At 42.4% G+C, this 23775-nt stretch overlaps 1 protein-coding gene across 12 annotated transcripts in view; it reads left to right on the forward strand.

Annotated features, from left to right (window-relative positions):
* macf1a (microtubule actin crosslinking factor 1a) overlaps positions 1 to 23775 on the forward strand; it is a 266838-nt gene that overhangs the window by 152447 nt on the left and 90616 nt on the right. For 11 of the 12 annotated variants that reach the window (XM_050034872.1, XM_050034874.1, XM_050034883.1 and 8 more), the window contains 20 exons: positions 1383 to 1544; positions 1822 to 1926; positions 2443 to 2538; positions 2863 to 2988; positions 5025 to 5177; positions 8487 to 8641; positions 9010 to 9136; positions 9256 to 9439; positions 9867 to 10033; positions 10750 to 10928; positions 11023 to 11161; positions 11259 to 11452; positions 11601 to 11760; positions 11925 to 12008; positions 12283 to 12390; positions 12518 to 12616; positions 12813 to 12935; positions 13188 to 13279; positions 13545 to 13680; positions 16400 to 23476. In XM_050034872.1, the coding sequence (XP_049890829.1) occupies positions 1383 to 1544; positions 1822 to 1926; positions 2443 to 2538; positions 2863 to 2988; positions 5025 to 5177; positions 8487 to 8641; positions 9010 to 9136; positions 9256 to 9439; positions 9867 to 10033; positions 10750 to 10928; positions 11023 to 11161; positions 11259 to 11452; positions 11601 to 11760; positions 11925 to 12008; positions 12283 to 12390; positions 12518 to 12616; positions 12813 to 12935; positions 13188 to 13279; positions 13545 to 13680; positions 16400 to 23476 (9666 nt within the window). The remainder of the gene's footprint in view (positions 1 to 1382; positions 1545 to 1821; positions 1927 to 2442; positions 2539 to 2862; positions 2989 to 5024; positions 5178 to 8486; positions 8642 to 9009; positions 9137 to 9255; positions 9440 to 9866; positions 10034 to 10749; positions 10929 to 11022; positions 11162 to 11258; positions 11453 to 11600; positions 11761 to 11924; positions 12009 to 12282; positions 12391 to 12517; positions 12617 to 12812; positions 12936 to 13187; positions 13280 to 13544; positions 13681 to 16399; positions 23477 to 23775) is intronic. The other variant, XM_050034882.1, reaches the window with a different exon arrangement.

Here is a 23775-nt window from a genome sequence, read left to right on the forward strand (position 1 = left end):
CAGTTTTTGTCTCATCTGTCAGTGAACAGAGAATGCAACAAAGGCAAACATCCTCATGAACTGTAGTAAATGGGGACCGCGTTAAACAACAGCAGAACTACACCAAATGATCCGTTTATACAATACAAGTCTGATTTAACCAGTCGTAGGCTTAGGACTTCCCAAACACGTGCATGCGAGAAAACCAAAGTTTTCTTCATGAATCCAAGGTAATATGCAGTAATTGATATACAAATGGCCATGTAGGTATACCTTTAATAATAGAGTATATACTCTGTACTGTGAGTTAATACATCAGTTATAAAAAAGTAAACCACAAATTTAAGTAGAGGAGTAGACTCATTAGTGATTTCCATAACCACAAACAATATCACAAAATGGTCTATATGTTAGGGCTGGGTATCGGTACTTGATACCTTTAAAGTGTCGACCAAAGTAACCCAGTACCAAGAAGTATTGAAACACCCTCAGTCAAACGATACCTGCATTCAATCCTTTTTGCACCGGGGTGTGATCCTGGACCGTCCCGACTCCCTGCTGGATCAGCAAACTTATTGTTGCAGCCATCTCCGGGGCCACTCCCCTTTTCATGAATGGTCAGTTCACCGTCTGCACGAGCTAACACAGCAGCGGCCAACATCCAACACTGAGCCTTTTAATGGTCCCAACAAACTCGCACAAACACCGAAACGGCTCGACTCTGTCGTCAAACCCGTTATTAACTGTTACATTAGCTATGCGATGCTAATAGTTAGCCCTGTCACTTTGAGCTCACACTCCCGCAGCTACAACCCTTTAGTCTATGCTGTGGTGAAGTGAAGTGAAGAGAGCAGAGCTGCCATCAAATCGTTAAAAAGTATGAATATATGACATGTGTTTCATTCACATTATGAGCATCAAATGAAGGACTCTATTGGTATTGGTATCTCTTTAAGGGTACTGGTGTGGGTACTGGTATCATATCTTTTTAAATGATACCAAGCCCAACTATATGTGCTGCAGCAATTCTGAAAAATGGAAGTTACTAAAAAATGAAAAAGAAATCACAGTGCACTTCTTCTTTGATAGTGAAGACATTACATGCAAGAAAACAATGCCTCTTAAAAGATGAATCTGATTCTTGTCATAAAAACTCATCTAAACCTGGGTCAATAAATGCCTCTAATTCACATTCAGATGACTTGTTTGGTCTCTTTGCGATTTGTTTCTTCCTCTGATAGACTTCTAGGAAAGTCCTCACAGTGCTTTATTCCAAACTCCCTGTAAATGTACCAAAACCAACAGTATAATCCAAACATCCAGAGAATAAAGGATGTTGTTTTTTTTTCTCTCTGCACTGCTGATCAGCACGATGATGATGTTTGTTTGTGTGGTTGCCATAGGAACATTCGTCATGGCGCCTGCGGAGCTTGGAGAGCCTGCATGCATTTGTGTCGCACTGCACTGAGGAGCTGATCTGGCTCAACGAGAGGGAAGAGGAGGAGATTGCCTTCGACTGGAGCGACAACAACACCAGCATGAACGCCAAGAGAGACTTATACAGCGTGAGTGGAAGGAGGAGGGCGACACCTTTCTGTCAAGTCAGAAAACACAGGCTGCACACCACAAAACTCCAGATGATGTTGATTCACTCTTATTGAAAGAAAAACATGCATAAAACAAGCCACCTTACAATTTCTACACAGCACAATTATGTCCAAACATGTCTCTACATATATGACTAGTGTTTACATGCACTGAAACACTATGTTTACATCACGCCAGTGCCATTAAAATCCTGTAATCTGCTTTACCATCCATGTTTTCCTGCTCTGTTTACAGGAAATGAGGTTAGAGCTGGATGAAAAACAAGACGTGATGCGGTCGCTCCAGGAAACAGCCAACCGTCTGTGTCTCGAGAACCATCCAGCCAAACAGACTGTGGAGGCGAGTCTGACTTTATTCAGTTAGACTGAGTGACCTTTAAAGATGTCGGGGTTTTGCCACTGTGACTCACTGGGGGGAAAATTCAAACACAAATGCTTTTGTTAAAATGCTGGCTTTTTTCACTGAACTGTGCACTTGATGATATTTTGTTTTATTTTAATAAATGCAGATTGGATTTAAAAGGGCAGAAGGCAAACTGTGACCTTTTGTAAACCAAACATTAAATTAAAACTACAGTTTGAAGGTGCAAAATCCTTGAATAACCATTCAGATGATTTGTTTTTCATGCTTTACATGTTCAGTCTGCATATTCTCTGCCACTGTGTGTGTATTACTGCACAGCCAAAAAGAATACAGGACAGAAAAATAGTGTTAAAAGTCAGAAGTTATAAAATATGCCTGGGAAAACTGACTCTGTGCCGCTCAACATCCCCGTTGGAAGCTTGTACTGCAGTGTGATAAAAAGATAGTTGCTCTCTCTCTTCCCTCTGTCTCCATCTCTCTGCATGTTCTTAGGCATACAGTGCAGCCCTGCAGACTCAGTGGCAGTGGGTGAACCAGCTCTGTGTGTGCGTGGAGCAGCATCTCAAAGATAACACGGCATACTTCCAGGTGAGGCAACTACCAGGCACACATGTCAGTGTAGTTTTGCTCATGAGCAGAAACTGAGCTTTGAGCACAAACACAAATGAAACATGCAGAATCTCCAGGATATATAGTCAACTTGTTTTTGCAATTTCACTGTATTTTTTTTTACCAAATCCACATGACAACCTCTGCTTGTTACCACTTATATATACACAATTACAAATTAAGAGGACTGTAACAGTGTGTCTTCACATTACATACATATTCTACAAGTAAATCATTGTTTGAATATCCTCCAGGCTCCTGTAAAAACCATGCCCATGTTTTTATTTCTGTCTCTTGTGTCAGTTTATGAGCGATGCTCGGGACTGTGAGTCGTATCTACGCCAGCTTCAGGAAACCATCAAGAGACAGTACACCTGTGACAAGAACAGCAGACTGAGCAAACTGGAAGACCTGCTGCAGGACTCAATGGTATCTATCCCCATTCAGTGTTTATCTCCAGTTCTCAGTGGTACATTTGTCAACTTTATTGGCAACTCTGGCAATTCCCTCCAGGAGAGAAACGGCCATTTTTGTATAGTTAATTTTTTAGTATACAGCATTTTAAATAACCATTATCCCTCAGATGTTTGATTTGTGCTTTGCCTACAGTAAATGAAGGTACTGAATTCCTGGACAGGCTAGATGGATAAAACAAACTGAAGGCACTCATTTTTTCTTGGATAGTTTCAGTGCCCTTAAGCAAGGCATTTTACCTCTGCTCTTTATAGATGCTGGAAACAAAGCAGCAAAGATTTTATATAGACATAGACAGACAGACAGACACCGGAACAGCAGTATTTGACACTTCCACGTTGGCTTTATTTTTTAGCCCTGGAAGTTGCTGCTTGGTGCACTGAGCAAACCTACACATGATTTACATGACAAATGCAAAATAATCCTGGACAGAGGAATGATACGGCTGTAAGAAACTAAAGACACCTATAGTAGCTGAAGTGTTAGCATGCCACTGCCCTCCTTATTGTTGTGCTGTGCTCCAGGCAGCTGCAGCACGCAACATGACAGGGTGAAGTAATCTGTTAGGGAGTGCCTTCGCTGAATCATCCCCCTTGTGGCACATTTGCGCGACTGCCATCTTCACACCTATCTCTCTCTCTCACAAACACACACACACACACACACACACACACACACACCACTGACTTCAAGCAGATGGCAGAGTTAGTGTGGGCAAAGCTCCACAGGCTAGAGCAGTGAGAGGATCTTCTCAATAAAGAGGTGTGTGCCTGTGTCATAAACAGCTGTTCTTTGCGAAGATCTGCGTGTTCCGTCCGCTGTGTGTCTATATTCACATGCTATCTATCAGTGTTTACATGTATTTGTGTTTGCGTCTGTCCGCCTGCTTCTGTTTGTGCGCGTGTGTTTCCAGTTTGCTGTGCTCCATCTCTCACTGGGAGGGCGAAGCTTCCACCGTAGACTGCTTCTGAATCACACAACTGAGAAAGAACAGCTGGTCCTTTTGTTTGACTCTCATAATAACTGAGGAGAGGATATTAAATCAGGCTTTTCACCCTCTTTCAGGCAGAGATTAGAGCGTAGGAAAGGTGTTTGCTCACTCTTGCCGTAGTCCATTTTGTTTGCACTCTGTTACATTTATTTTGTTTGCTGATATTAAACTCCTTCATCATATAGGGCAAAAGAAGAAGCATTTGTGTCACTGAAGATAGATAAATGCATTTTTGTGATTTGGTGCACGTACAGACAAGCTTCCCTTTAAATGTAATAACAGGGTCATCACTCCTAAAGTGACTCAGCATTTCATCGGCCGGGGAACATTTTAAAGCTTCTCCGATAATTGAATTGTTCTCATATTGATGATTGTTGATCCATTATGGTAATTAATTTGTAATTCCTCATGCCTTCACATGTTCATTTATCTCTGTATTAATTATTTCTTCCCAGCTTGCCATTAACTTGTCATAGTAGCCGTCCCAGTGTGAAATTCATTTTGGGAGTGTCATGTATGAAGTTATTTATAGGCCGAGGCTCTCAGCTTCTCTCTCACTCACTCTGTCTCATACTCTCACTCAATTCATCTCCTTCTGTCTGTACCTGTCTCTGTGTTTGTGTCTCTCCATAATGAATCCTTAATGACTCTCTGCTGGGGGCGAGACAGAAATTAAATCTAATTCTACCTGTCAGGGTCAAGAGCACACCTTTTAAATGTTTAATGCTTAGCGCCCGAGCTAACACAGGCAGCAGTGTGTTGGCTTAATGTGTTTAATATGACTTGGCAGATTCTTGTGGTATAAAATCAGTGACTTAAAGAATGATATGAAGTGAATATCTTTAGTTGGGGATGGCAATGTCAGTCAGTCAACCACTGTGGTCCAGACTTAAATGTCTCAACAATTGCTGGATGGATTTTTTCATACATTCATGATCCCCAGAGAAAAAGGCCTAAAGACTGATGATTGACAGTTTGAATGATTTTCTCTGCCCTGTAGGAGGAGAAGGAGCAGCTGATTGAGTACCGCAGCACGGTGGCAAGCCTGGTCGGCCGAGCGAAGACGGTGGTGCAGCTCCGCCCCCGCAACGCTGAGAGCACCCTGGGAGCCACAACACCCATTAAGGCCATCTGTGACTACAGACAGATAGAGGTATGCGACCCACCATATGTTCCACTTCATGAACATGTGGGTGTGCATGTTTTCTTTCGCTCAGGAAATAGTTACTGTACGTTTCTTATGCTGGGAATCTGTTAACCTAGTTGATCTGAAATAAGCCAGCCGTGCTTTCCCCCATCTTAGCTCTAAGACACCCTGCAAGAACGCCTCTGAGTACCCGGACAAGGTTTTGACAGTGTGCAGAACCAGCTCACCACTGACCTCACCACTCTATTGTTTTAACCTTCACCACCAACCGCCTCCTCTCTGCCCTGCACTTCCGCTCCAAGCCCGCTCCACACATCCACTTTGTGGCTGTTCTATTTTAGCTCCTTCCCCCATGCTGTTAAATTAACTTTTTTTTTTTTTTTAATATCTTTAGATTGATGAGTACGTCTACACAAACTCTTTTCTCAGCCTAGGTGGTCCATATTGATGAATAGACTACAGCAGTGGAATTTTTTTTTGTAACTTTCTCCAACTGTTCTCACTTCATTTTAACTGGCAAGTACAAATAGCAGCGTTCAGTTCGGAAGCCGAATAAGCATAATGATTATAATCCAGAATTTATCACTGACATTTTCCTTTGTTCTCTTCAGAAATCTTTGTAAAAGCCCAAAATAGCCACTTCGAAGTAAAGAAATGATTAATGAGAAGAGAACAGTTGTGCATTGATTCCCCTCAGTGCCACTTTTATATAACGGGCATAGAAACAAGTGAAGTTTTTCTCTCACCCTCTCACTCTCAGCTGTGATGTCCTCAGGGAATCTAAAAGCCAATAAATTATACATCTGTCTCATCCCCGTTGCAGGCTCAGATGAAAACCAGTACCTAGCATTCCAGCAGCGTGGACACGCCGCAATCCCTTTGCTGCTATTTTTAGCTTGCTGTGTTAGATTCCTCAGGGTCAATTAGTTCATCGAAGCATACTGTATGTGAGGTGTTGTATCCAGGTGAAGATGAAGGTGGTTTGGTCTTCTACTGCATCACAAGTCTAAAAAAAGGAAGATGGAAGTTGCCACAGAGCTAAAAGTTATAGTAATAAAAAAAGAAAAAGAAAAAAAAAAAGCTATGTGTGCTGATATTCACCAAACCTCTGGACCAACGTGCACATGACCAATAGTAATCTTTCTCTCCTCACTCTCCTGTGTCTCCTCCTTTCTCTCCATACCCTCATGTACCTTTTTTTGCCTTTCCCTTCTCACTCCCTCCTCCTCCTCTTCTTCCTCCTCCTCATCCTCTTCCCCATCCTCTTCCCTTCCTCTCGTCTGTCGGCTGGGCTGGCAAGACAAACGTTCAGGTATAGCTGCCTATATTCTCCCTCTCTCACCTCAGATTCTTACACTGCACACACACTGCACTGCCCTGGTTGCTCCTCTCTTTTCAGCTGATGTCAGGAGTTAGTCATGTAAAGTGAGGTCACTGACTGAGATACCTGCCCTGGTACAGGAGGTCTTTATGAAATAAAATTAGTTAAGCTGTAAGTGTGTATAATTTGGATCTGAATACCTTCCATTCATTGTATTTTCCACCCTTACACTTAAATTGGAAATGAAAAATTGAGCCTAACACCAATCTCCTTCAGAACAAAATGCTAAACTGTGGTCATTTTTTATATCTTATCAAAGAGTGATCCATGTTGATTAACCTTTGTTTGTGCACATGGCAACCTGTTGTGTTTTATTGTAGGGCTGGGCAATATATAGATAGACGTTATCTATAATAGACGTTCCCTATTTTAGCAGCTACTAGCTATGACCTGGAGGTATAACATCAGTTAGGACAAAGGATTTCATTGGTTAAACACATGTTTTTGCAGGAGTAAATCTACTGGTCCATCTGAATTTATTTTTTCTTACATGGATGTTCTGCAGCGATGTGCAAACATTTATAAGGACCCATAAATTCTGTTTTTATGACTTCCCTTGTGAATTGTTCTGACAAAAAATTATGCTTGGTGTGAAAAGGCTTTAAGTCATGATATCCACATTACTGATAATTATTTATCAAAAATCTCTGTGGAATATTTTGTGAAAGCACCAGTAGTCAACCCTACAATATCATCGCAATATTGGATCAAAAATATTGTGATATTTGATTTTTTCCATATTACCCAGCTCTACCTTAATGCCACCAGATCCCTGCTATCTCTCAAAATTTGAGAGAAGCAAGTTTTGTAATTGAAAATCTGGACAAACCAAAGACAATGAAACTGCCTTAAGAGGTTGGAATTGTGACAGTAAAGGCAGACACACAAACACTGTTTCATCTCCTTGTGTCCACCATTTATTTTGTCTACTGTTTTACGTACTAATACTCTCATACTGACTGCACAAGAGGTGAAAAGTGAAGAAGTAGTTTAGTGTCGGCATCAGCGTTGATAAAGGCAGGTGGCAATCAGTAAACTGAACTGAACTGAACTGAATCTAACACATGCCTCCGAGGCTCATTCAGTCAGTCAGACAATAACAAGCCACAGCTTTAAGCTTGAATTTACATTTCATTTATTTACCGTATGTGCATAGCTTTGCATTATTGATGTATTGATGGTGTGTGTGTGCAGGGAAGGGGTGAGAGAGGGTGGTGGGTGAGGGAGGCAGTACAGCAGCAGCCCTTTTTATACGCAGCCCCAAAACTCTTCCCCACAGCCATGGCTTTGCTTTTTGTTTATTTTAGACGTGAATTTTCTTTGTTGTTAGCCTGTGCTGGGTTTCTTTAAATCACCATGTCAGTAATTTTTTTTTCTTGTTACTAAATTTGTGAAACCCAGCCCAGGTTTCAATTAACCCAGTAAACTACCAATAAACTCACTCTGAGTTTGGAAAATATTTGCTGCTTTCACTATAAAAGCTTTCAGTTTAGAGGTGCAAAGCAGCTTTCAGTCCACATGACATCATTCATGTGTCAAGGTCTCTAATGTCGCATAATTTTAGGGCTTCTGCTAACTTCATGAAATTCACGAGTGTTTGCATTTTGTGTTGCATTATGAGTTTGTTGTGATCAGCCCTTTGTTTACATGTTTTCACTTCTCTTCTCGATTCCTTCTCTTTTTCATCTCACCTGTCCTCCATCCACCTCCATCATCTTTCATTTAAACCACCATAATCCGTCCTTTGTACTCATTTTCTCTCTTATTTTGTCTTGTTCTTCATATTCTATTCATCTGTTCCTCCTTTCTCCCTTTGTCGCTCCCAACATCTGTCTCTCCATAACCTACATTCCTTCTTTTTTTCTTTCCTCCTCCATCCATCCCTCTCTCCTATTCTGTTTTGGCATCTATCCTGCTCCCCTGCCTCCTCTCAGATCACAATAAACCGAGGCGAGGAGTGTGTGCTTGAGGACAACTCCCAGAGGACCAAGTGGAAGGTTATCAGCACGACAGGGAATGAGGCCATGGTCCCCTCGGTGTGTTTCACCGTCCCACCTCCAAACCAGGAGGCCATGGACACAGCCAGCAGGTGAGACACAAATGTGAAACATAACATAACAATTGATGTTATGTTTGAGTACTATCTAGTTCCATTATATTGGAGGGAAGGCAGACATCTCTATGGCCGATATCTCCAACACTCTGCAACTCACAGCAAAACAATCTAGATTCATACATAACACTAGAAGTAAGAGGAAAAATATGTATTTTTGATTTTGGGGTGAACTGTCCCTTTAATATAGGTAGATCAGTAATCGTTTTTATAATAATGATAATAATTTGTAACAGTGACATCATTTTTTTTAAACAGATGACACGTCATTTCAGAATCAAAATCTTTGACTCAACACTGTTGTGTGTGTGTGTGTGTGTGTGTGTGTGTGTGTGTTTGTACAGGACGGAGCAGCTTTATCAGAAGGTCATGTCTCTCTGGCATCAGCTACATGTGAACATGAAGAGTGTAGTGTCCTGGCACTACCTGCAAAAAGACATCAGGACTGTCTCCGGATGGAACCTGGACACGGTGAGACTCAGCGTCTTTAATTTTGTATTCAACTCTTCTCTTTTCTCCTCCTCTGCTCTGTCCCTGTCCTCTTCTACTCTGTCATACTTACCTTTCCCCCTCTGTGTCTCACCTGTCAGGTTCGTTGTCAGTCCCCATCAGAGCGGCAACAGGTCCTGGATCATTTGGAGTCTCAGTTGGCTGACTTCCTGTCTGACAGCAAAGAGAGTTCCATGTTCACACCAGGTGAAAGACGAGAGCTTGAGAGGGATGTTCAGCAGGCCCAACAGCACTGCAAAGACTTGCTGCACAACATGGAGACCGGTGAGACAAATATACCTTCATGGATCTATATACGTCTCCTAAAGTGACGTGGTTTAGATTTACCACCAAATGCTGTGATTTTTTTTTTGTCTAAGGTAGATTAATCTTAAAGGTTCACCACCAACTTTTTGAGATGGTGTTGAATCTGTTGCATATAATTCAGTGTTTTCAAACAGTATCCCTGCTGAACACTGAACCCCAGTCTGACCTACAGCCAATAAAACTAAAACAAATAACAGCTCTGTATCAAACAGGGGAGCATCCAGAGCTATGCACACTTTATCAATGAAAAATGCATGTTCACGAGAAAATCAGTTTTATTATCACTGAATAATGAACACTGGTACTTTTTAAAAGAAACAGGCGTACTGTTCATGCCCAAAATAACTCTTTTCTCTCCTTGTCTTTCTCTCTTGTCTCCCTACAGTGGAGAAAGATGAGTCAGTCTCTCGGTCATACCTGTCAGAGCTGCAGAACATCACCCTTCAGCTAAAGGAGGCTGAGCAGAGACTGATGAGGGCAATTGAAACTCCACCCCCCAGCCGACTGTCAGGTGACAGTGCTGACAACACTGTCCAGATAGCGGAGCAAGAGGTCAGTTTGAGCCCCATCTGCTGGTTGCATCAGGCAATAACACCAAAATTAATATTGCTTTTTATCAGTTAATATCTCTTGAAAACTGTTCTTTAAATATTGACTTCAGAATTTAAACTCTTCTACAGGAAACTGCTGACTTTCTTCTTCTTTGTTTTTTTTTAAAGATATTTTTTGGGGCATTTTTGCCTTTAATCGATAGGACAGACAAGTGTGAAAGGGGGTGAGAGAGAGGGAGTGACATGCAGCAAAGGGCCACAGGCGGGAGTTGAACCCAGGCCGCCTGGGCGCCTGCTCTACCACTAAGCCACCGACTCCCCGACTTTATTCTTCTTTCTGGGCCTTTTTGCAATCATGCTTCTGTTTTAGAGCAGAGGTGCAATTACTTTGCTCAGCTTTGCCAGATTTATCATCCTTTACCTGCCAAAAAGCTGTTTTTAAACTTGAAAAGAGAGCTGTAATTAGGTTTTAATATTTTTCCAAGCCTGAAAGTATCAATTTATGTGGTCAGTGTATCTAGATAAGAAGAATACAATTGCGTTAGAACTGGAAGAGGGAGATGGGCATGGTAGCATTAGGTGAATAAAGATCTAATGAAAGGAGGTGCACCACAAGAAGAGCTTTGTATTAGTTTGTCAGTCATTGTGAATAAATCAACCTGATTTTATAAAAGTGAGCCACATTTTTATTTACTTCACATCACATTTCTTGTCCAGAAGCTGCAGTCAGAGCTCGATGTCCTGCGCTCCAGTTTGGGTGATGTGTCTCGGCGCTGCGTCAGTTTCTTTGAGGAGAAGTCAACATCATCCAGCGTTCCCATCCTCCGGTCTGAGCTCAATCACGCCGTGGAGAAGACTGACAAACTGCACAACCTCTCGTCTGTCTACCTAGAAAAGTTAGTGAGCTTTTTCTCCTTCTGTTTATTGGTTAACTATGAGATATAAAAGAATGTTTTATTTACAAAATGCCTCTATGTTTTACCTCCCCAGGTTAAAAACAGTAGACATCCTGATGCACAGCCTAGATGAAGCAGAGAGCGTGGTCAGGAAGAACGAGAGCAGACTAAGTGAAGAGGACATTGTGCCTGCTGACACGACGGCCATTCAAAACCTCAGAGATCAACTAGGGGTAAAAGAAACACTGTTGTATAAACTCATGCTTCATGTCGTGAAACTATCAGAGTCTAACTTTTTCCCTGCATCCTTTCCATTTTACCTCTCTCCAGAAGTGGCAGGCTGAGCTTGTCGAGCACGAAGGTATCTTCCAGTCTCTGCAGTCGGAGGTAGGTCGGGCCAAAGAGGCGGGGTCTCAGCTCAGCAGGCTCCACCCAGACCGCAGCCCAGAGCTGGAGCGCTACCAGGAGAGAGCCAATCAGATGACAGAGAGGTGGAGCGGAATCAAGAGACAAATGGAGACACGGTGAGCAAGATGGGATGAAGATAACAAAAAGAGAAAAGAATTGGGGAAGAGAGAAGGATTTTTAAGTTTAAATAGCAGAGTGATCCATTGTCTTGCTTGAAAACACTCATGCACATACTGGATGCTTAACGTTCCTGTTTAATTGCAGACGAACCGATCTAGACGCCCTGGGCTCGGCCCTGCAGCAGTACAGAGATGGTCATTCTGCTCTGATCAAATGGATCGAAGAAACGACAGAAAGACAAGAAAACACACAACCTGGACAGACAGACAGCAAAGCACTGTCTGAACAGTTGGCCCAGCAGACGGTTAGTAAGACTGGTGCCATAGACTTTGATCTGTAGATTGATTACATTGAACAGATGGTTTCCTGGAAGGACAACGATAAAATGGCATCTACACATTTTACCTGACAAACTTGAATAAATGATTCGTATTGTTTTTTGGGGTTTTTTTTGTTTGTTTTTTTCAGGCATTAGTAGCTGAGATTGAACAGAACCAGACCAAACTGGACGAGTGCCAGACTCACTCCAAACAGTACTGCACCTCAGTGAAGGTAGGAGGCTGTTTCTCTTTTCACAAAAATGTGAAATTGTTTTTGGATATTTTTACAGTTCAGTTTGGGTGGAGCTGATTCACTATAATGGTTCACATTATCTGGTAGTCACTGCTTTGTTCTGTGTTGTGTCAAGACTACATGTAAATGCATTTGATGTGTCAGTTTACAAACTAGTATGACATTTTCCAGAATACTTGTATCTTGTCTTTTGGTTGATAGCACAGCTGTGGCATTTTACTGACCTGTGTCCCACCATGACTGTATTATGCAGGATTATGAACTGCAGCTGATGACCTACAGAGCCTTTGTAGAATCTACACACAAGTCACCTGTCAAGAGGAGGAGGATGCACTCTTCCTCTGACGCCATCACTCAGGAGGTGAGGATAGAGAGAGTCTGGTTTGCTCTTGTGATTAATATTACTAAGTCTTTAAAAATTAAGATAATTAATCTATATGCAGTCTATTGCTGATATCCTGTAATTGTGTCTGGGTGTATCTCTACAGTTTATGGACTTGCGCACACGATACACAGCCTTGGTCACCTTGACGACCCAACATGTAAAGTACATCAGTGATGCATTGAGAAGACTAGAAGAAGAAGAGGTAGGACTTTGTTTCACTATATATCAATTTTAATGTGTGGTTGGTTTACATCACTGTCGCTTCACAGTGAGAAGAACTTGTGTATATTTGTCCTGTAGTGAAAAATATCAATTTAAAAAATATTGTCATCACATCATCATCAAGGATTGCCTGAACAAGAGAAAAAGTTTCACATTTATCTTGTATATATTCACAGAAAGAGGTGGAGGAGGAGAGGCAGGCCAGGGTGGGGCAGGTTTCAGACCTGCTTGGCTGGGTCAAAGGCCTCCAGGGGCGGACTGGGGGCCCCAACGCTGAGTCTTCACTTGCTGCTCAACAGGTACAGCAAATAATCTAATAAATGTTGGTTCTAAACATTATTTGACAAACAAGTTGTCTGTGAGTATTTTATATCACAGTAGCTCAGCGGGCTGTTTGTTCTGTGCAGCTCACAACTGTATGTAAATATGTGTGGAAAAACAATGATTCCTCATAAATTCAATGTCAGTTCCTGTTTAATTGGAACATCGAAATGGTAGGTTATGGTGGTTTTACTGTACTCAGCATATAATGCATGTGTGTTCTTCTAAAGGCCATCAGTGAACAGCTGGCAGCCAAGAAAGATGAAGTGGCTGAAGCCATAAGGAGCACTCAGGTCTTCCTGCTATCAAAACAGGCCAGCAAGTAAGCTTAGATCACATGCATGGACACACACATTGCACATGATCCCAAACACAGTCACTACATGTACTTACAGATGTATTGTACCAGATTGTTTTTTTTATTTGCATGGGAAAAAATAACAAACAATTTTTTGGTCTGGAAAGATGAAAACCTTTTAAATATATATCTAAGCCACTGTGGGAAAACTGCATATCATTATCACTCAGCCACACATTTAACACATAAACCCCACCTGCTCTAACCCTCTCCCCTGTGTCCTCTCCAGGTTGTCCCCAGAGGAGCGAGCTCAAGTTGAGGCCCAGCTGGACGAGCTGACGGCCACGTACAACCAGCTGTGTGACAGTTCCACCCAGCAGCTGCAGCAGCTGGAGCAGCAACTGGCCAAAGAGGAGGAAAGAAAGGTAAAACGGTTGGAGGGACAGCGTGAGATGGAGAGAGGCTACTGCAGATTTGTGCCACAACTGTATTTTGCAAGCTTGTCAAAATGTCATCTTGAAAAATGTTGCTTTGAATACGCTTGCGAGCTAAGCGTGAGTTCATATGTGGGCCAGCAAGAGTGTGTGTGTTGTACAGCATGTTGTGTGTTCACGGAGTGTGCATTTTTGACAAACATCACCACTGTTGACGATGAGTCTCACGCACTGATTGGTTTGGTTTAACAAACATCACAGATCCTTCTTCAGACGTGTATTCAGATGATCTTAAAATAACATACTTTATTTTGGGCACTTTTGTTTGACCTTCTTTGTTATGCAAGGAGAAGTTACATACAAAAGAATAATTTAAGAGTCTAAAAGATGCTGCAGTCTTTGTTATAAAACATATGTGCAGCCCAATTTTTATAAATGTGGGCACAGAAGAATCTGGATGACACTGTCTGAATTGGGCTTCAGCATGAAGTGTTCAACTTTCACATTATTCTCATAAAAGCCTGCAGTCATTTCATTAACTACTCCCACCCTAGTTTTTGTCATCTTCATCATCATTGTCATCAGAAAACACATCTGCTGAACTGCTAATATGGTTAATACATGGCCTTAGAGGTGCCGCACTAGAGCAGCGCTGCCCAAGTCATGCTAGCAGTTAGCTAGACGCAGTAGAGCGCCTTTTTTTGTAGATCCATCTTGAGAAACAATCATTTATGAAAGAGATGCACCGTCATCTCTGTAGCTGTAAAATATTATCATGTTCCTTTTTTTATGTAGTGGTAAAAAAAAAAATGCCACTGCATAAAGTCAACATTACATTTCAGTATTTATTTTTACTCTGCATTATGTTTACCCCATGCATACATGTCCAGTCGACCAATTACACATTCACAGTCAGCTCTCACTTGGTGTTAAAATTGTTCCTCTCCTGGTATGTGCAACATGCTACATAGTAGGCTTGGGCGGTATCTATTTTCATACCCTTTGAACCCTCCTGACATTTCACTGGGGTATACAGTATATAATTGTATTTGTGTAAAAAACAAGATAAAACAATGATGTTCACTCTCTCTGCCGTCGTTTACTAGTCCTGTAACGTTATCCCCACCACTTGCATCTTTCTCAGCTCGGCTGCCTGTTCCACCAGTAGAGACTGACCTCTGGTGGCGTATGTTGTGCGCTACATCACCTTAATACAACATCTCCACACCAATTTAATAGAAATAGGAGCGTCTGTATTTTTGATGGTATTGAAATCGTACCATTTGGATTTCTTAATACCCTGGTATTCCGTAATACCTTGATACCGCCCAAGCCTAGTACATCGGCCGCAAAAGGATTGAATGTGTGTGGGAATTTTAGCTTTGAAACAATCCCTGGTGATAATTCTTATTTCTTGACGGCTGCACCATAACTGATTCCTATGTGAATGTTGTATGTTTTTACAGGGGACTTTTATGTGACGAGAAAAGTACTCACTGAAGCATAGATATTTATAAGAAGTCACTTGTAGAGCTTTAGAGTGTAAGCGCACCAGAGGCCAGCTATGCAAAAACCCCACACTTCACCATTTGAGCATGTTGTGTCCAGATCACAAGAGTGTGTGTGTGAATGAGAATTTTGTCTTTGTTCTAATGCATACTATTAATGTGTGAAACTTTAAACCAGCATTTTGCTTGAAAACCACTAACAGCAGCCAAAGGAGAATTGTGGACATCTGAGCTCTGAGTCAAGGATCAGAATCAGAGATGGAAAACAAAGCAGGGCATTTGTAAATACACTAAATATGCAGATCAGTGTACTGCTAGTTAGTTTAAGACGATACCATAAGGTGTCTCATAAGACAACGCAGTCATAATGCTTTGCAAATAATAAAGAGCCATTACCATCTTGTGATTCGTGGTATATTTGCAAGACAATAATCTGCAATTCATTGTGACATATGGTCATATAAATAAGTCGACCCACATCTCGTCAGTTTCTTTTTAAATGTGTCATAGTATAGTTTTCTGTGTGTAAAGGTCAGCGGGAGAATTTAGTGTCAGTGCAGTGTTAGGAGTCAGAATGAAGAGTGGCATGCAGAATGCTAACAACCAGCTTCTCACCTGTCGCGCCTCGCTCTGCCGAGCCATAAGCTGGCCCATTAGTGTGTGTGCCAATGGGACGAGCCCGTACGGTAAGTAGCGCTCGCTTTCTCTCTTACCGTTGCCTGTAAGTTTTTTCTCACCTAGATATTTTCTTCTTTTCTTCTTCTGAATACTTCTGTGTTCTTTTGTGTGTCCTTGCTTACCTTTATCTAGGTCTTTTTATGCATTTTTTGTTACTAGTTGCTTTGTTGCATGCTTAGTGCTTGTTTTAGAATAACAGTGGTAAGTAGGCGCTTTGTAGACATTAAAATCTGGGGGGGGGGAAACAGTCAAATTCATAATACATACCAATAAGTAACATGCCAACAAAATACAATTATAGTTTGTTTGTTTGATAACTTATATCTGATATTATGTTTTTGTGGCAGTTGGTTGTGGGTTTCTTCTTTTTCTGATTCTACCATCTGATTCTGTACATAATATGCTGTAACAGTATGATTTGATAACATAGTAACATAGCATAATGCATTAACTGGCTCAACTACATTAATATTTCATGTTTCCTGAATGAATGCCAACTGGAATTTGTTTTCTTTTTTTTCTAGAGCCAAATTGCCATTGCTGGAGTAATTGACTTGGGAACAGTGGAAACATTCCCAGTGTTCCAAGCAGCCCAACGTGGTCTTATTGACCAGGACACCTGCCATGTACTACTGGAGGCCCAGCTAATTATGGGTGGACTCCTTCAACCTGACTCTTCTAGCAATCTTTCACTGGAACAAGGACTAGCTCAAGGCCTTATTGACACCCATACCAGACAGTCCCTTTCTGAGCTAGAGAGTGCCTTGCTTCTGGTGGAAAATACTAAAGATGACCAACAACAAAATGTGTTACCAGTAGCTTCAGCCATGGAGTTCGGGCTCATCAGAGAGGAGGAGGGACTTCGTATTTTAGAACTCCAGATGAACACTGGCGGCCTGAGAATCTCAACAGGAAAAATGTTGAGTTTGGAGCAAGCAGATGACATGAAACTTTTGACTCCCAGAATCTTCACCAAACTCCAGTCAAGGCAACAACATAGAGAGCTGATTGATCCAAACACAGCTGAAAAATTAAACCTATATGAGCTACAACAGCGCTGTGTCCTTGATGATGACTCAGGTCTACTTCTTTTCCCCGTCAAGCAGCAGCCTGGAGGAACGGTTTGCCTCCGGTCTGGAAGAAAAGTTGGTATCTTCCGTGCAGTTCAGGAAGGTCTGATTGATCGGAAAGTTACAGTACGACTTCTTGAAGCTCAGCTCTTTGCTGGTGGTATCACTGACCCGCGGTCTGGCCACCGGCTGACAATTGATGAGGCTGTTCGTCATGGGCTTATGGACCAGGATCTAGCCTGTGCCATGTTAGCACGACAGCTGCAGAATGGGGGAATTCTTGACCCTTTCAGTGGAGAACGCCTAGATTTGGAAGAGAGTATTCGCAGGGATCTTCTCTCTCCTCGTTTGGCTCTGTTGGCCCTTGAGTCCCTTTGGGCTTTTATGGGAATACTCTGGCCTGAATCTGGAGAACTCCTGCCAATTGTTGAGGCTGTTCAACAAGGAGTGATCTCAGGAGAGCTATCAAGGAACATCCTAAGGCAGCGACATGCCATTGGAGCTCTGTACAATCCAGAAACTCTTCAGGTGCTTCCCCTAAATGTGGCTGCTGAAGAGGCCCTTGAGCCCAGTGCAGTCAGTTTTCTCAAAGACATCCACATCCCAGATGTTCTTCCCAACATGAACCAGTCAGGTACCCCATCTCTAAACCGCTTGAGCTGGGGTTCCACTAGCTCCTCTCCACCTCCATCCTCTCCACCACCTTCATCATCTCCCACAGGCCTTTTCTGGGATGCAACACCAACACATACAATGAATCCTGAAGAACAAGCAAAACACAAACTACTGTTTCACCTCATGACTCACAGTTATGTGGATGTTCATTCTGGAAAACGTTTGGTGTTGCTTGACCCTGAGTTGGTGGAGCTGGTCAAAGCTGCTGAACTGGTTGCTGGAGACTCTGTGAATAGAAGTCAAGTTGAGCCACAAAGCAGTTTTAACAAAGATGAGCAGAAGGAGATGCAAATAATGAGAGAGTCTAGTTTGGCAGATAAAGGAATGAATGACAAACAAGTTGAGGTTGAGGCGCAAAGTTCCAGTGTAGTCACACCAAACCAAAAATCTGAGACGAATGGTACAGGCAGTGTCAAAGAAAGGTATGATGGAGGAAATGACAACAAATTGCTTCCCAAACCATCAGTACCAGTTGCAGCTAAAAATGAAATTGGTATGGATGAAGTTGAGGAAGTAAAGGAGAAAGAATTAACAAAAGGCCTAGATGAGCAGATATGTACTCAGTCCAAACCCAGGTATAGTTTTGGTCAGGAGACTATAAGTACAGCCACAACAGTAGATAGAAAAACAGCTACGGCACCACTCAAAATGTTGAAAGAACCCATCACACCGGGAGCAAAAGTGGGTGAAGATGTAAAATCAACACAATCTGATGATAGGAAAGATAAAAAGTATTCCCAGACCAAATCAGAAAAGATCAAACAAAAGGTGTCTGTAACAGAAACTGACCCAAAGCATGCTAAACCCCAGATTGATACCCTTGAATCAGCAGTGGAGACAGAAGGGGAGGATGCTGAATTGACAAAGTTAGTCACAGAGCTAAAACAGGGAGGTCTGATGACAGAGGAAGGGGAAAAGCTGCTCCCAGATGAGGCAGTAGCCCAAGGTATCCTCCCTGGTCACACAGCAGTTAAATTAATGGCTCAGGCAGGTCTGTTCGGGGGTTTCCTAGATGCCAGCAGTGGTGAGTCACTGAGCATGGAGGATGTTATGCAGGAGGGTTTACTAGATGAAGATCTAATGTGGAGTGTCCTGAAGTCGGATAAAACCCTTGCAGGGGTTGTGGATGTAGAGAAAAGGCAGATCTGTGGGGTAAGGGAAGCAGCTCAGGCAGGATTGATTGACCCCAACACTGCTGCTCGACTTCTAGAAGCACAGGTGGTGTCTGGGGGAATTGTTGACCTACGCAGAGATAAGAAAGTCTCTGTCACTTTAGCAGCAAACCTGGGACTGATTGAGGAGGGTCAAAGAGAAGAGCTTGTAGCACTAGAAAAGGCATACAAAGGAAAGGATACAGATGCAGCGACTTCCCTCACTAAGGCGAGTTTACAGCTACAGATGGAAGGTGTTATCGACCCGGAGTCCAAGTTTCCAGTTCCTCTGGAGCAAGCAATTCAGAAAGGGTTTATTAAGTCTGAGGAGGCTTATCAGGTGCTGGCAAAACAGGTGGCTGAGGGTGGTATAATCCATCATGCTTCAGGGCTGAGGCTGTCAGTTCCTGACGCTGTAGATAGAGGACTAGTGGATCGGTCCATTGCTCCTGGGCTGGAGGAACTAGAGTGGGTCTACCAAGGAAAAGTCAGCCCTTCATCCCACCCAGAAGCTGTCGTTTTCCAGGCCTCGACAGGAGCCATTTTAGACCCTGATTCTGGATGTAAACTGACATTGATGGAGGCAGTTTCTAAGGGTCTTCTGGGTGAGAATATTGCCAGTGAAGCCATGGCTTCTTCTGCTGTAAGACAAGGAGCACTTGACCCCGAAACTGCCCGCATCGTGCCTTATTCAGAGCTTGTAAACCAGGGTAAGATAGATATCGAAACAGGCAAACGCTTCTTAGAGGTGAAACCATTCAGAGGTGTTCAGGATGAGCAAACTAGAGACAACTTGACCCTTCCTGAAGCAGTTGCGGCAAAGCTAGTTGACCCAGTTCCAGCATTGAGGTTGCTTCAAAGTCAGGCAGACAGTGGAGGGATTATTGACATCAGTACTGGAGAAAGACTTCCCCTATCTGAAGCCTGTGAAAGAGGTTTGGTTGAAGACAATATGGTCGGGGTAATTGCCACCAACCAGTTTTTGAAAGGAGGCTTAGTTGATCCTGCCACTGGAGATCAAGTCTCTAGTCTCGATGATGCGATTGCAAAAGGGCTTATCTCCAATGAAGTAGCTTCAGAGATTCAGGAGAAATTGTCTTTTGTGGAGATGGAGGGTGATGAGGGCAGTGCTACACCTGTTGCCTCGTCAAATGGCACATACAGCCCTGCTATTATATTATTGGCATCAAGCTCAGACAGTCCAGCAAACTGGTCAGATGTAAGCACTGAGGTGCCTTCAAGATCACCACTTTCAAAGAAAGGTTTGGGAATTACAGAGGATGATGGAAAGACAGTTACAACTGTCGTATCAGATCAGTCCCTTTTGTATGACACCACTACAGAAGAGGACAAAGCAGAAGCGCCTGTGTCAGTGGAAGAAAAGGCTTCAGTTGAGCCAGACAGATCTGTAGACCTCTTGTGTAAGTTTGCCACTAATGTTGGGAAAAGGATTCAAGAAGCCATTGAAGAAATCGTACCACAGAAAGACATCAATAAATCAGAACCCCCTCTAAAGCAGAAGCTTGATGAGAGACTGCAGATAGGTGTGAGTGAGACTGATGATAAACAAAAGGGGAACATTTTCAGAGATGCTGTTGCAGAATCTGTTCAGGCACATGTCTATGATAATGAAAAAGATTCACATGATGTGGTCAGAATAGGAGCTGCTGCTTTAAAGTCAGATGGAGAACCAGGAAACGTTGGGGAAAAGGAGTATAAACCCAGTGATGGGAGCAGATCAGTTATTGATCATGATTCTGAAAATGGAAACCTGACAGGTTTTGTGGCAGCAGAGATAAGAGATGACAGAGAAAGCAAAGATAGGACTGAGGTGACAAAACTGAGTGAAGAAGAATACAGAAAGAGTGGTGTGGCAGCACAGAGAGGTGATGTTGTAGATGAGAAGGTTAAGAGAGTGGAGAAAGAGAAACCTTTAAAGACTGAGATCAAACCCAGCACTGAAGCTGAGCAGACGGATCAGTTATTGACCTCTCCAGCTAAAGAGACAGAAAGCAAAAGCAAGAAAAAGAGGAAGAATAAAAAGAACGGAAAGGGTAAAGAAGCTGAGAGTGAAACACATCTTTCAGAGATACAATTTCTATCTCAAATTGATCAAACTGATACACACATAAAGGGTCAGCCTGAAGCCACTGATGTAGTCAAAGATGAGCTTGCATCACAAGACAAATACAAGAAATCACAGATTCGGGGTAAGGCAACTTACACAGGGCCTCCCAATGCAGAAAGTGTAGCAAAGGTTGAAAAGGCAGTTGAGGCTGAAAATGATTTGACAAAACAAGGACAAGAAGAAGTTCCAGCCACTCTAAAATTTACAAAACCAATGATGAAGCCAGAGAAAGACACATTAAAAATTGCATTTTCAGAGGACTCAGAAAAGGATGATGAGAGAGTTAAGATGAAAAGGGAAGAGAAGACGGAGAAAGTTAAAGAGAAGGCCTCAGTCTCTCAGCAACCAGAACAGCCAGAGAGCAGCCAAGAGAAGTCACAGATTCGGGTTAAGGCAACTTCCACAGGACCTCCCAATGCTGAACGTGAAGCAAAGATTGAAAAGACAGTTGAGGCTGAAAATGATTTGGCAAAACAAGGACAAGAAGTAGTTCCAGCCACTCTGAAATTTACAGAACAAATGATGAAGCCAGAGAAAGACACATTAAAAATTGCATTTTCAGAGGACTTAGAAAAGGATGATGAGAGAGTTAAGATGAAAAGGGAGGAGCAGACAGAGAAAGTTCAAGAGAAGACTTCAGTCTCTCAGCAACCAGAACAGCCAAAGAGCAGCCAAGAGAAGTCACAGATTCGGGGTAAGGCAACTTCCACAGGACCTCCCAATGCTGAACATGAAGCAAAGATTGAAAAGACAGTTGAGGCTGAAAATGATTTGGCAAAACAAGGACAAGAAGAAGTTCCAGCCACTCTAAAATTTACAGAACAAATGATGAAGCCAGAGAAAGATACATTAAAAACTGCATTTTCAGGGGACTCAGAAAAGGATGATGAGAGAGAAAAGATGAAAAGGGAAGAGCAGACAGAGAAAGTTCAAGAGAAGGCTTCAGTCTCTCAGCAACCAGAACAGCCAAAGAGCAGCGAAGAGAAATCACAGATTCGGGGTAAGGCAACTTCCACAGGACCTCCCAATGCTGAAAGTAAAGCAAAGATTGAAAAGACAGTTGAGGCTGAAAATGATTTGGCAAAACAAGGACAAGAAGCAGTTCCAGCCACTCTGAAATTTACAGAAGAAACGATAAAGCCAGAGAAAGATACATTAAAAATTGCATTTTCAGAGGACTCAGAAAAGGATGATGAGAGAGAAAAGATGAAAAGGGAGGAGCAGACAGAGAAAGTTCAAGAGAAGACTTCAGTCTCTCAGCAACCAGAACAGCCAAAGAGCAGCCAAGAGGTAAAGAAAAAGAAGGAGCAAGAACTGAAACAGAAATCTACTCTACCAGATGATGAGAAAGCAGCCCTGGTACTAAAAGCCAAAGAGAGCATTCTTAAAAAGGTGTTTGAAAAAGGAGTGAGTGAGAAGCAGGCTGCTGAAGAGCTGCAGGCACTGCGCAAGGAAGTGGGGAAGAAGGAGAGTCGAGGCACAACTGTAAAGGCACGAACTCTGCTAGCTATGGCCGATGCAGTGGAGAGTCACGATGGTGTCAAGACACCCGATGGTTCTCCAAAAGAGAGAAAGGAAGAGATGAGTGTCAAAGAAGAAAAAACAAAATTGACAAGGGTCAAGGAAGAGAAGACTGAGGAGAAACTGTCTGTGAAGGAGGACATGGAGACCAAACTATTGGTGGCTTCTTCAAATCAGAGGGAGGAAAACAAGAGTTTCGGTGAGGAAGACAGACAAAAAGACTATGAAGCCACTCCATCAGTCCAGCCTCAAGAAACTAAAAGAAGGAAGAAGAACAAGAAATCCAAGAGTTTAAAAGAGACAGACAAAACTGAGCCTGATACTGAGGAGTTACCAACTGATGAAAAAATGGATTCTGAGTTAACAACAACAAAAATGACCACAAAATCTGCAATGACAAAACCAGATTCAGATAACTCAGCTTTAACTAAGGAGCAGAGGATGGACAGACGTACCGATGGTCAATCAGCTGGTGATGTCAGCAGACCTTCAGTTGGTGAAAAGGCATATTATGCTAAGATCTCTGTTATTAAGGTTAAAGAAGCTGACACCAGTCAACAAAGTCCTCCACATTTATCTAGATCAGAAGAACCCACTTCTCACATGGAGGAACATGTACAGTTGGCAGAGGTTACATCTACTAGCAAAGAAGAATCCCATTCAGAAAAGAGAAATGCCAATGAATCCACTGATGTTGCTCATGAGGCTGTCGCATGCAAAGCAGACATCCAGCCCACAGCTCAATCCATGGCTCCTGGCACACAACCAGGTAAAACCACAAGAAAAGGTAAAAAGAAGAAGGGGCGCCAACCTCCTGAAGCTGATAGTACCAGTGTGGCCAAATCTAAATCTTTAAAAGACCAACAGCAACATCTTGAATCTCCAGAATCAGCACCTTCACTGTCGGAGGATGCTTCAACTGAGTCTGAATCACATGGAGTCCCTGTGTCTGATACAGCCTCTGAGAGTTTTGGAGAGGAGGAGCGAGAGGAAGATGTCAGAGGGAGTCGAGAAATGGTGTTAAACAAAGAGGGGACGACATCCACAACTGGCAAGGTAAAATGTAGTGGACCATTTGTGAAAGACAGATTTCTTTAGAAAAAACTGTCTGCTGCATAGGGTGGCTGATATATCAGTTATACTCGATGTATCATGGCTTGTTCCACTTGGGATATTTATAAAATTACTATATTGCAAACTTTGAATATACATTGTTATGTAATTTTTGAATAATTAGGCATAAATTACAACCATGGAGCACCTTTGTGAGTAGCAAATATTAATATATGACCTGCTGTAAAGGTTTAACTTTTGGCTAACTGCTGACAAGCCAGGTGGTTCAGAATAAAAGCATC

The sequence above is a fragment of the Epinephelus moara genome, chromosome 22, assembly GCF_006386435.1.
Source record: "Epinephelus moara isolate mb chromosome 22, YSFRI_EMoa_1.0, whole genome shotgun sequence".
In the NCBI taxonomy this organism is placed as follows: domain Eukaryota; kingdom Metazoa; phylum Chordata; class Actinopteri; order Perciformes; family Serranidae; genus Epinephelus; species Epinephelus moara.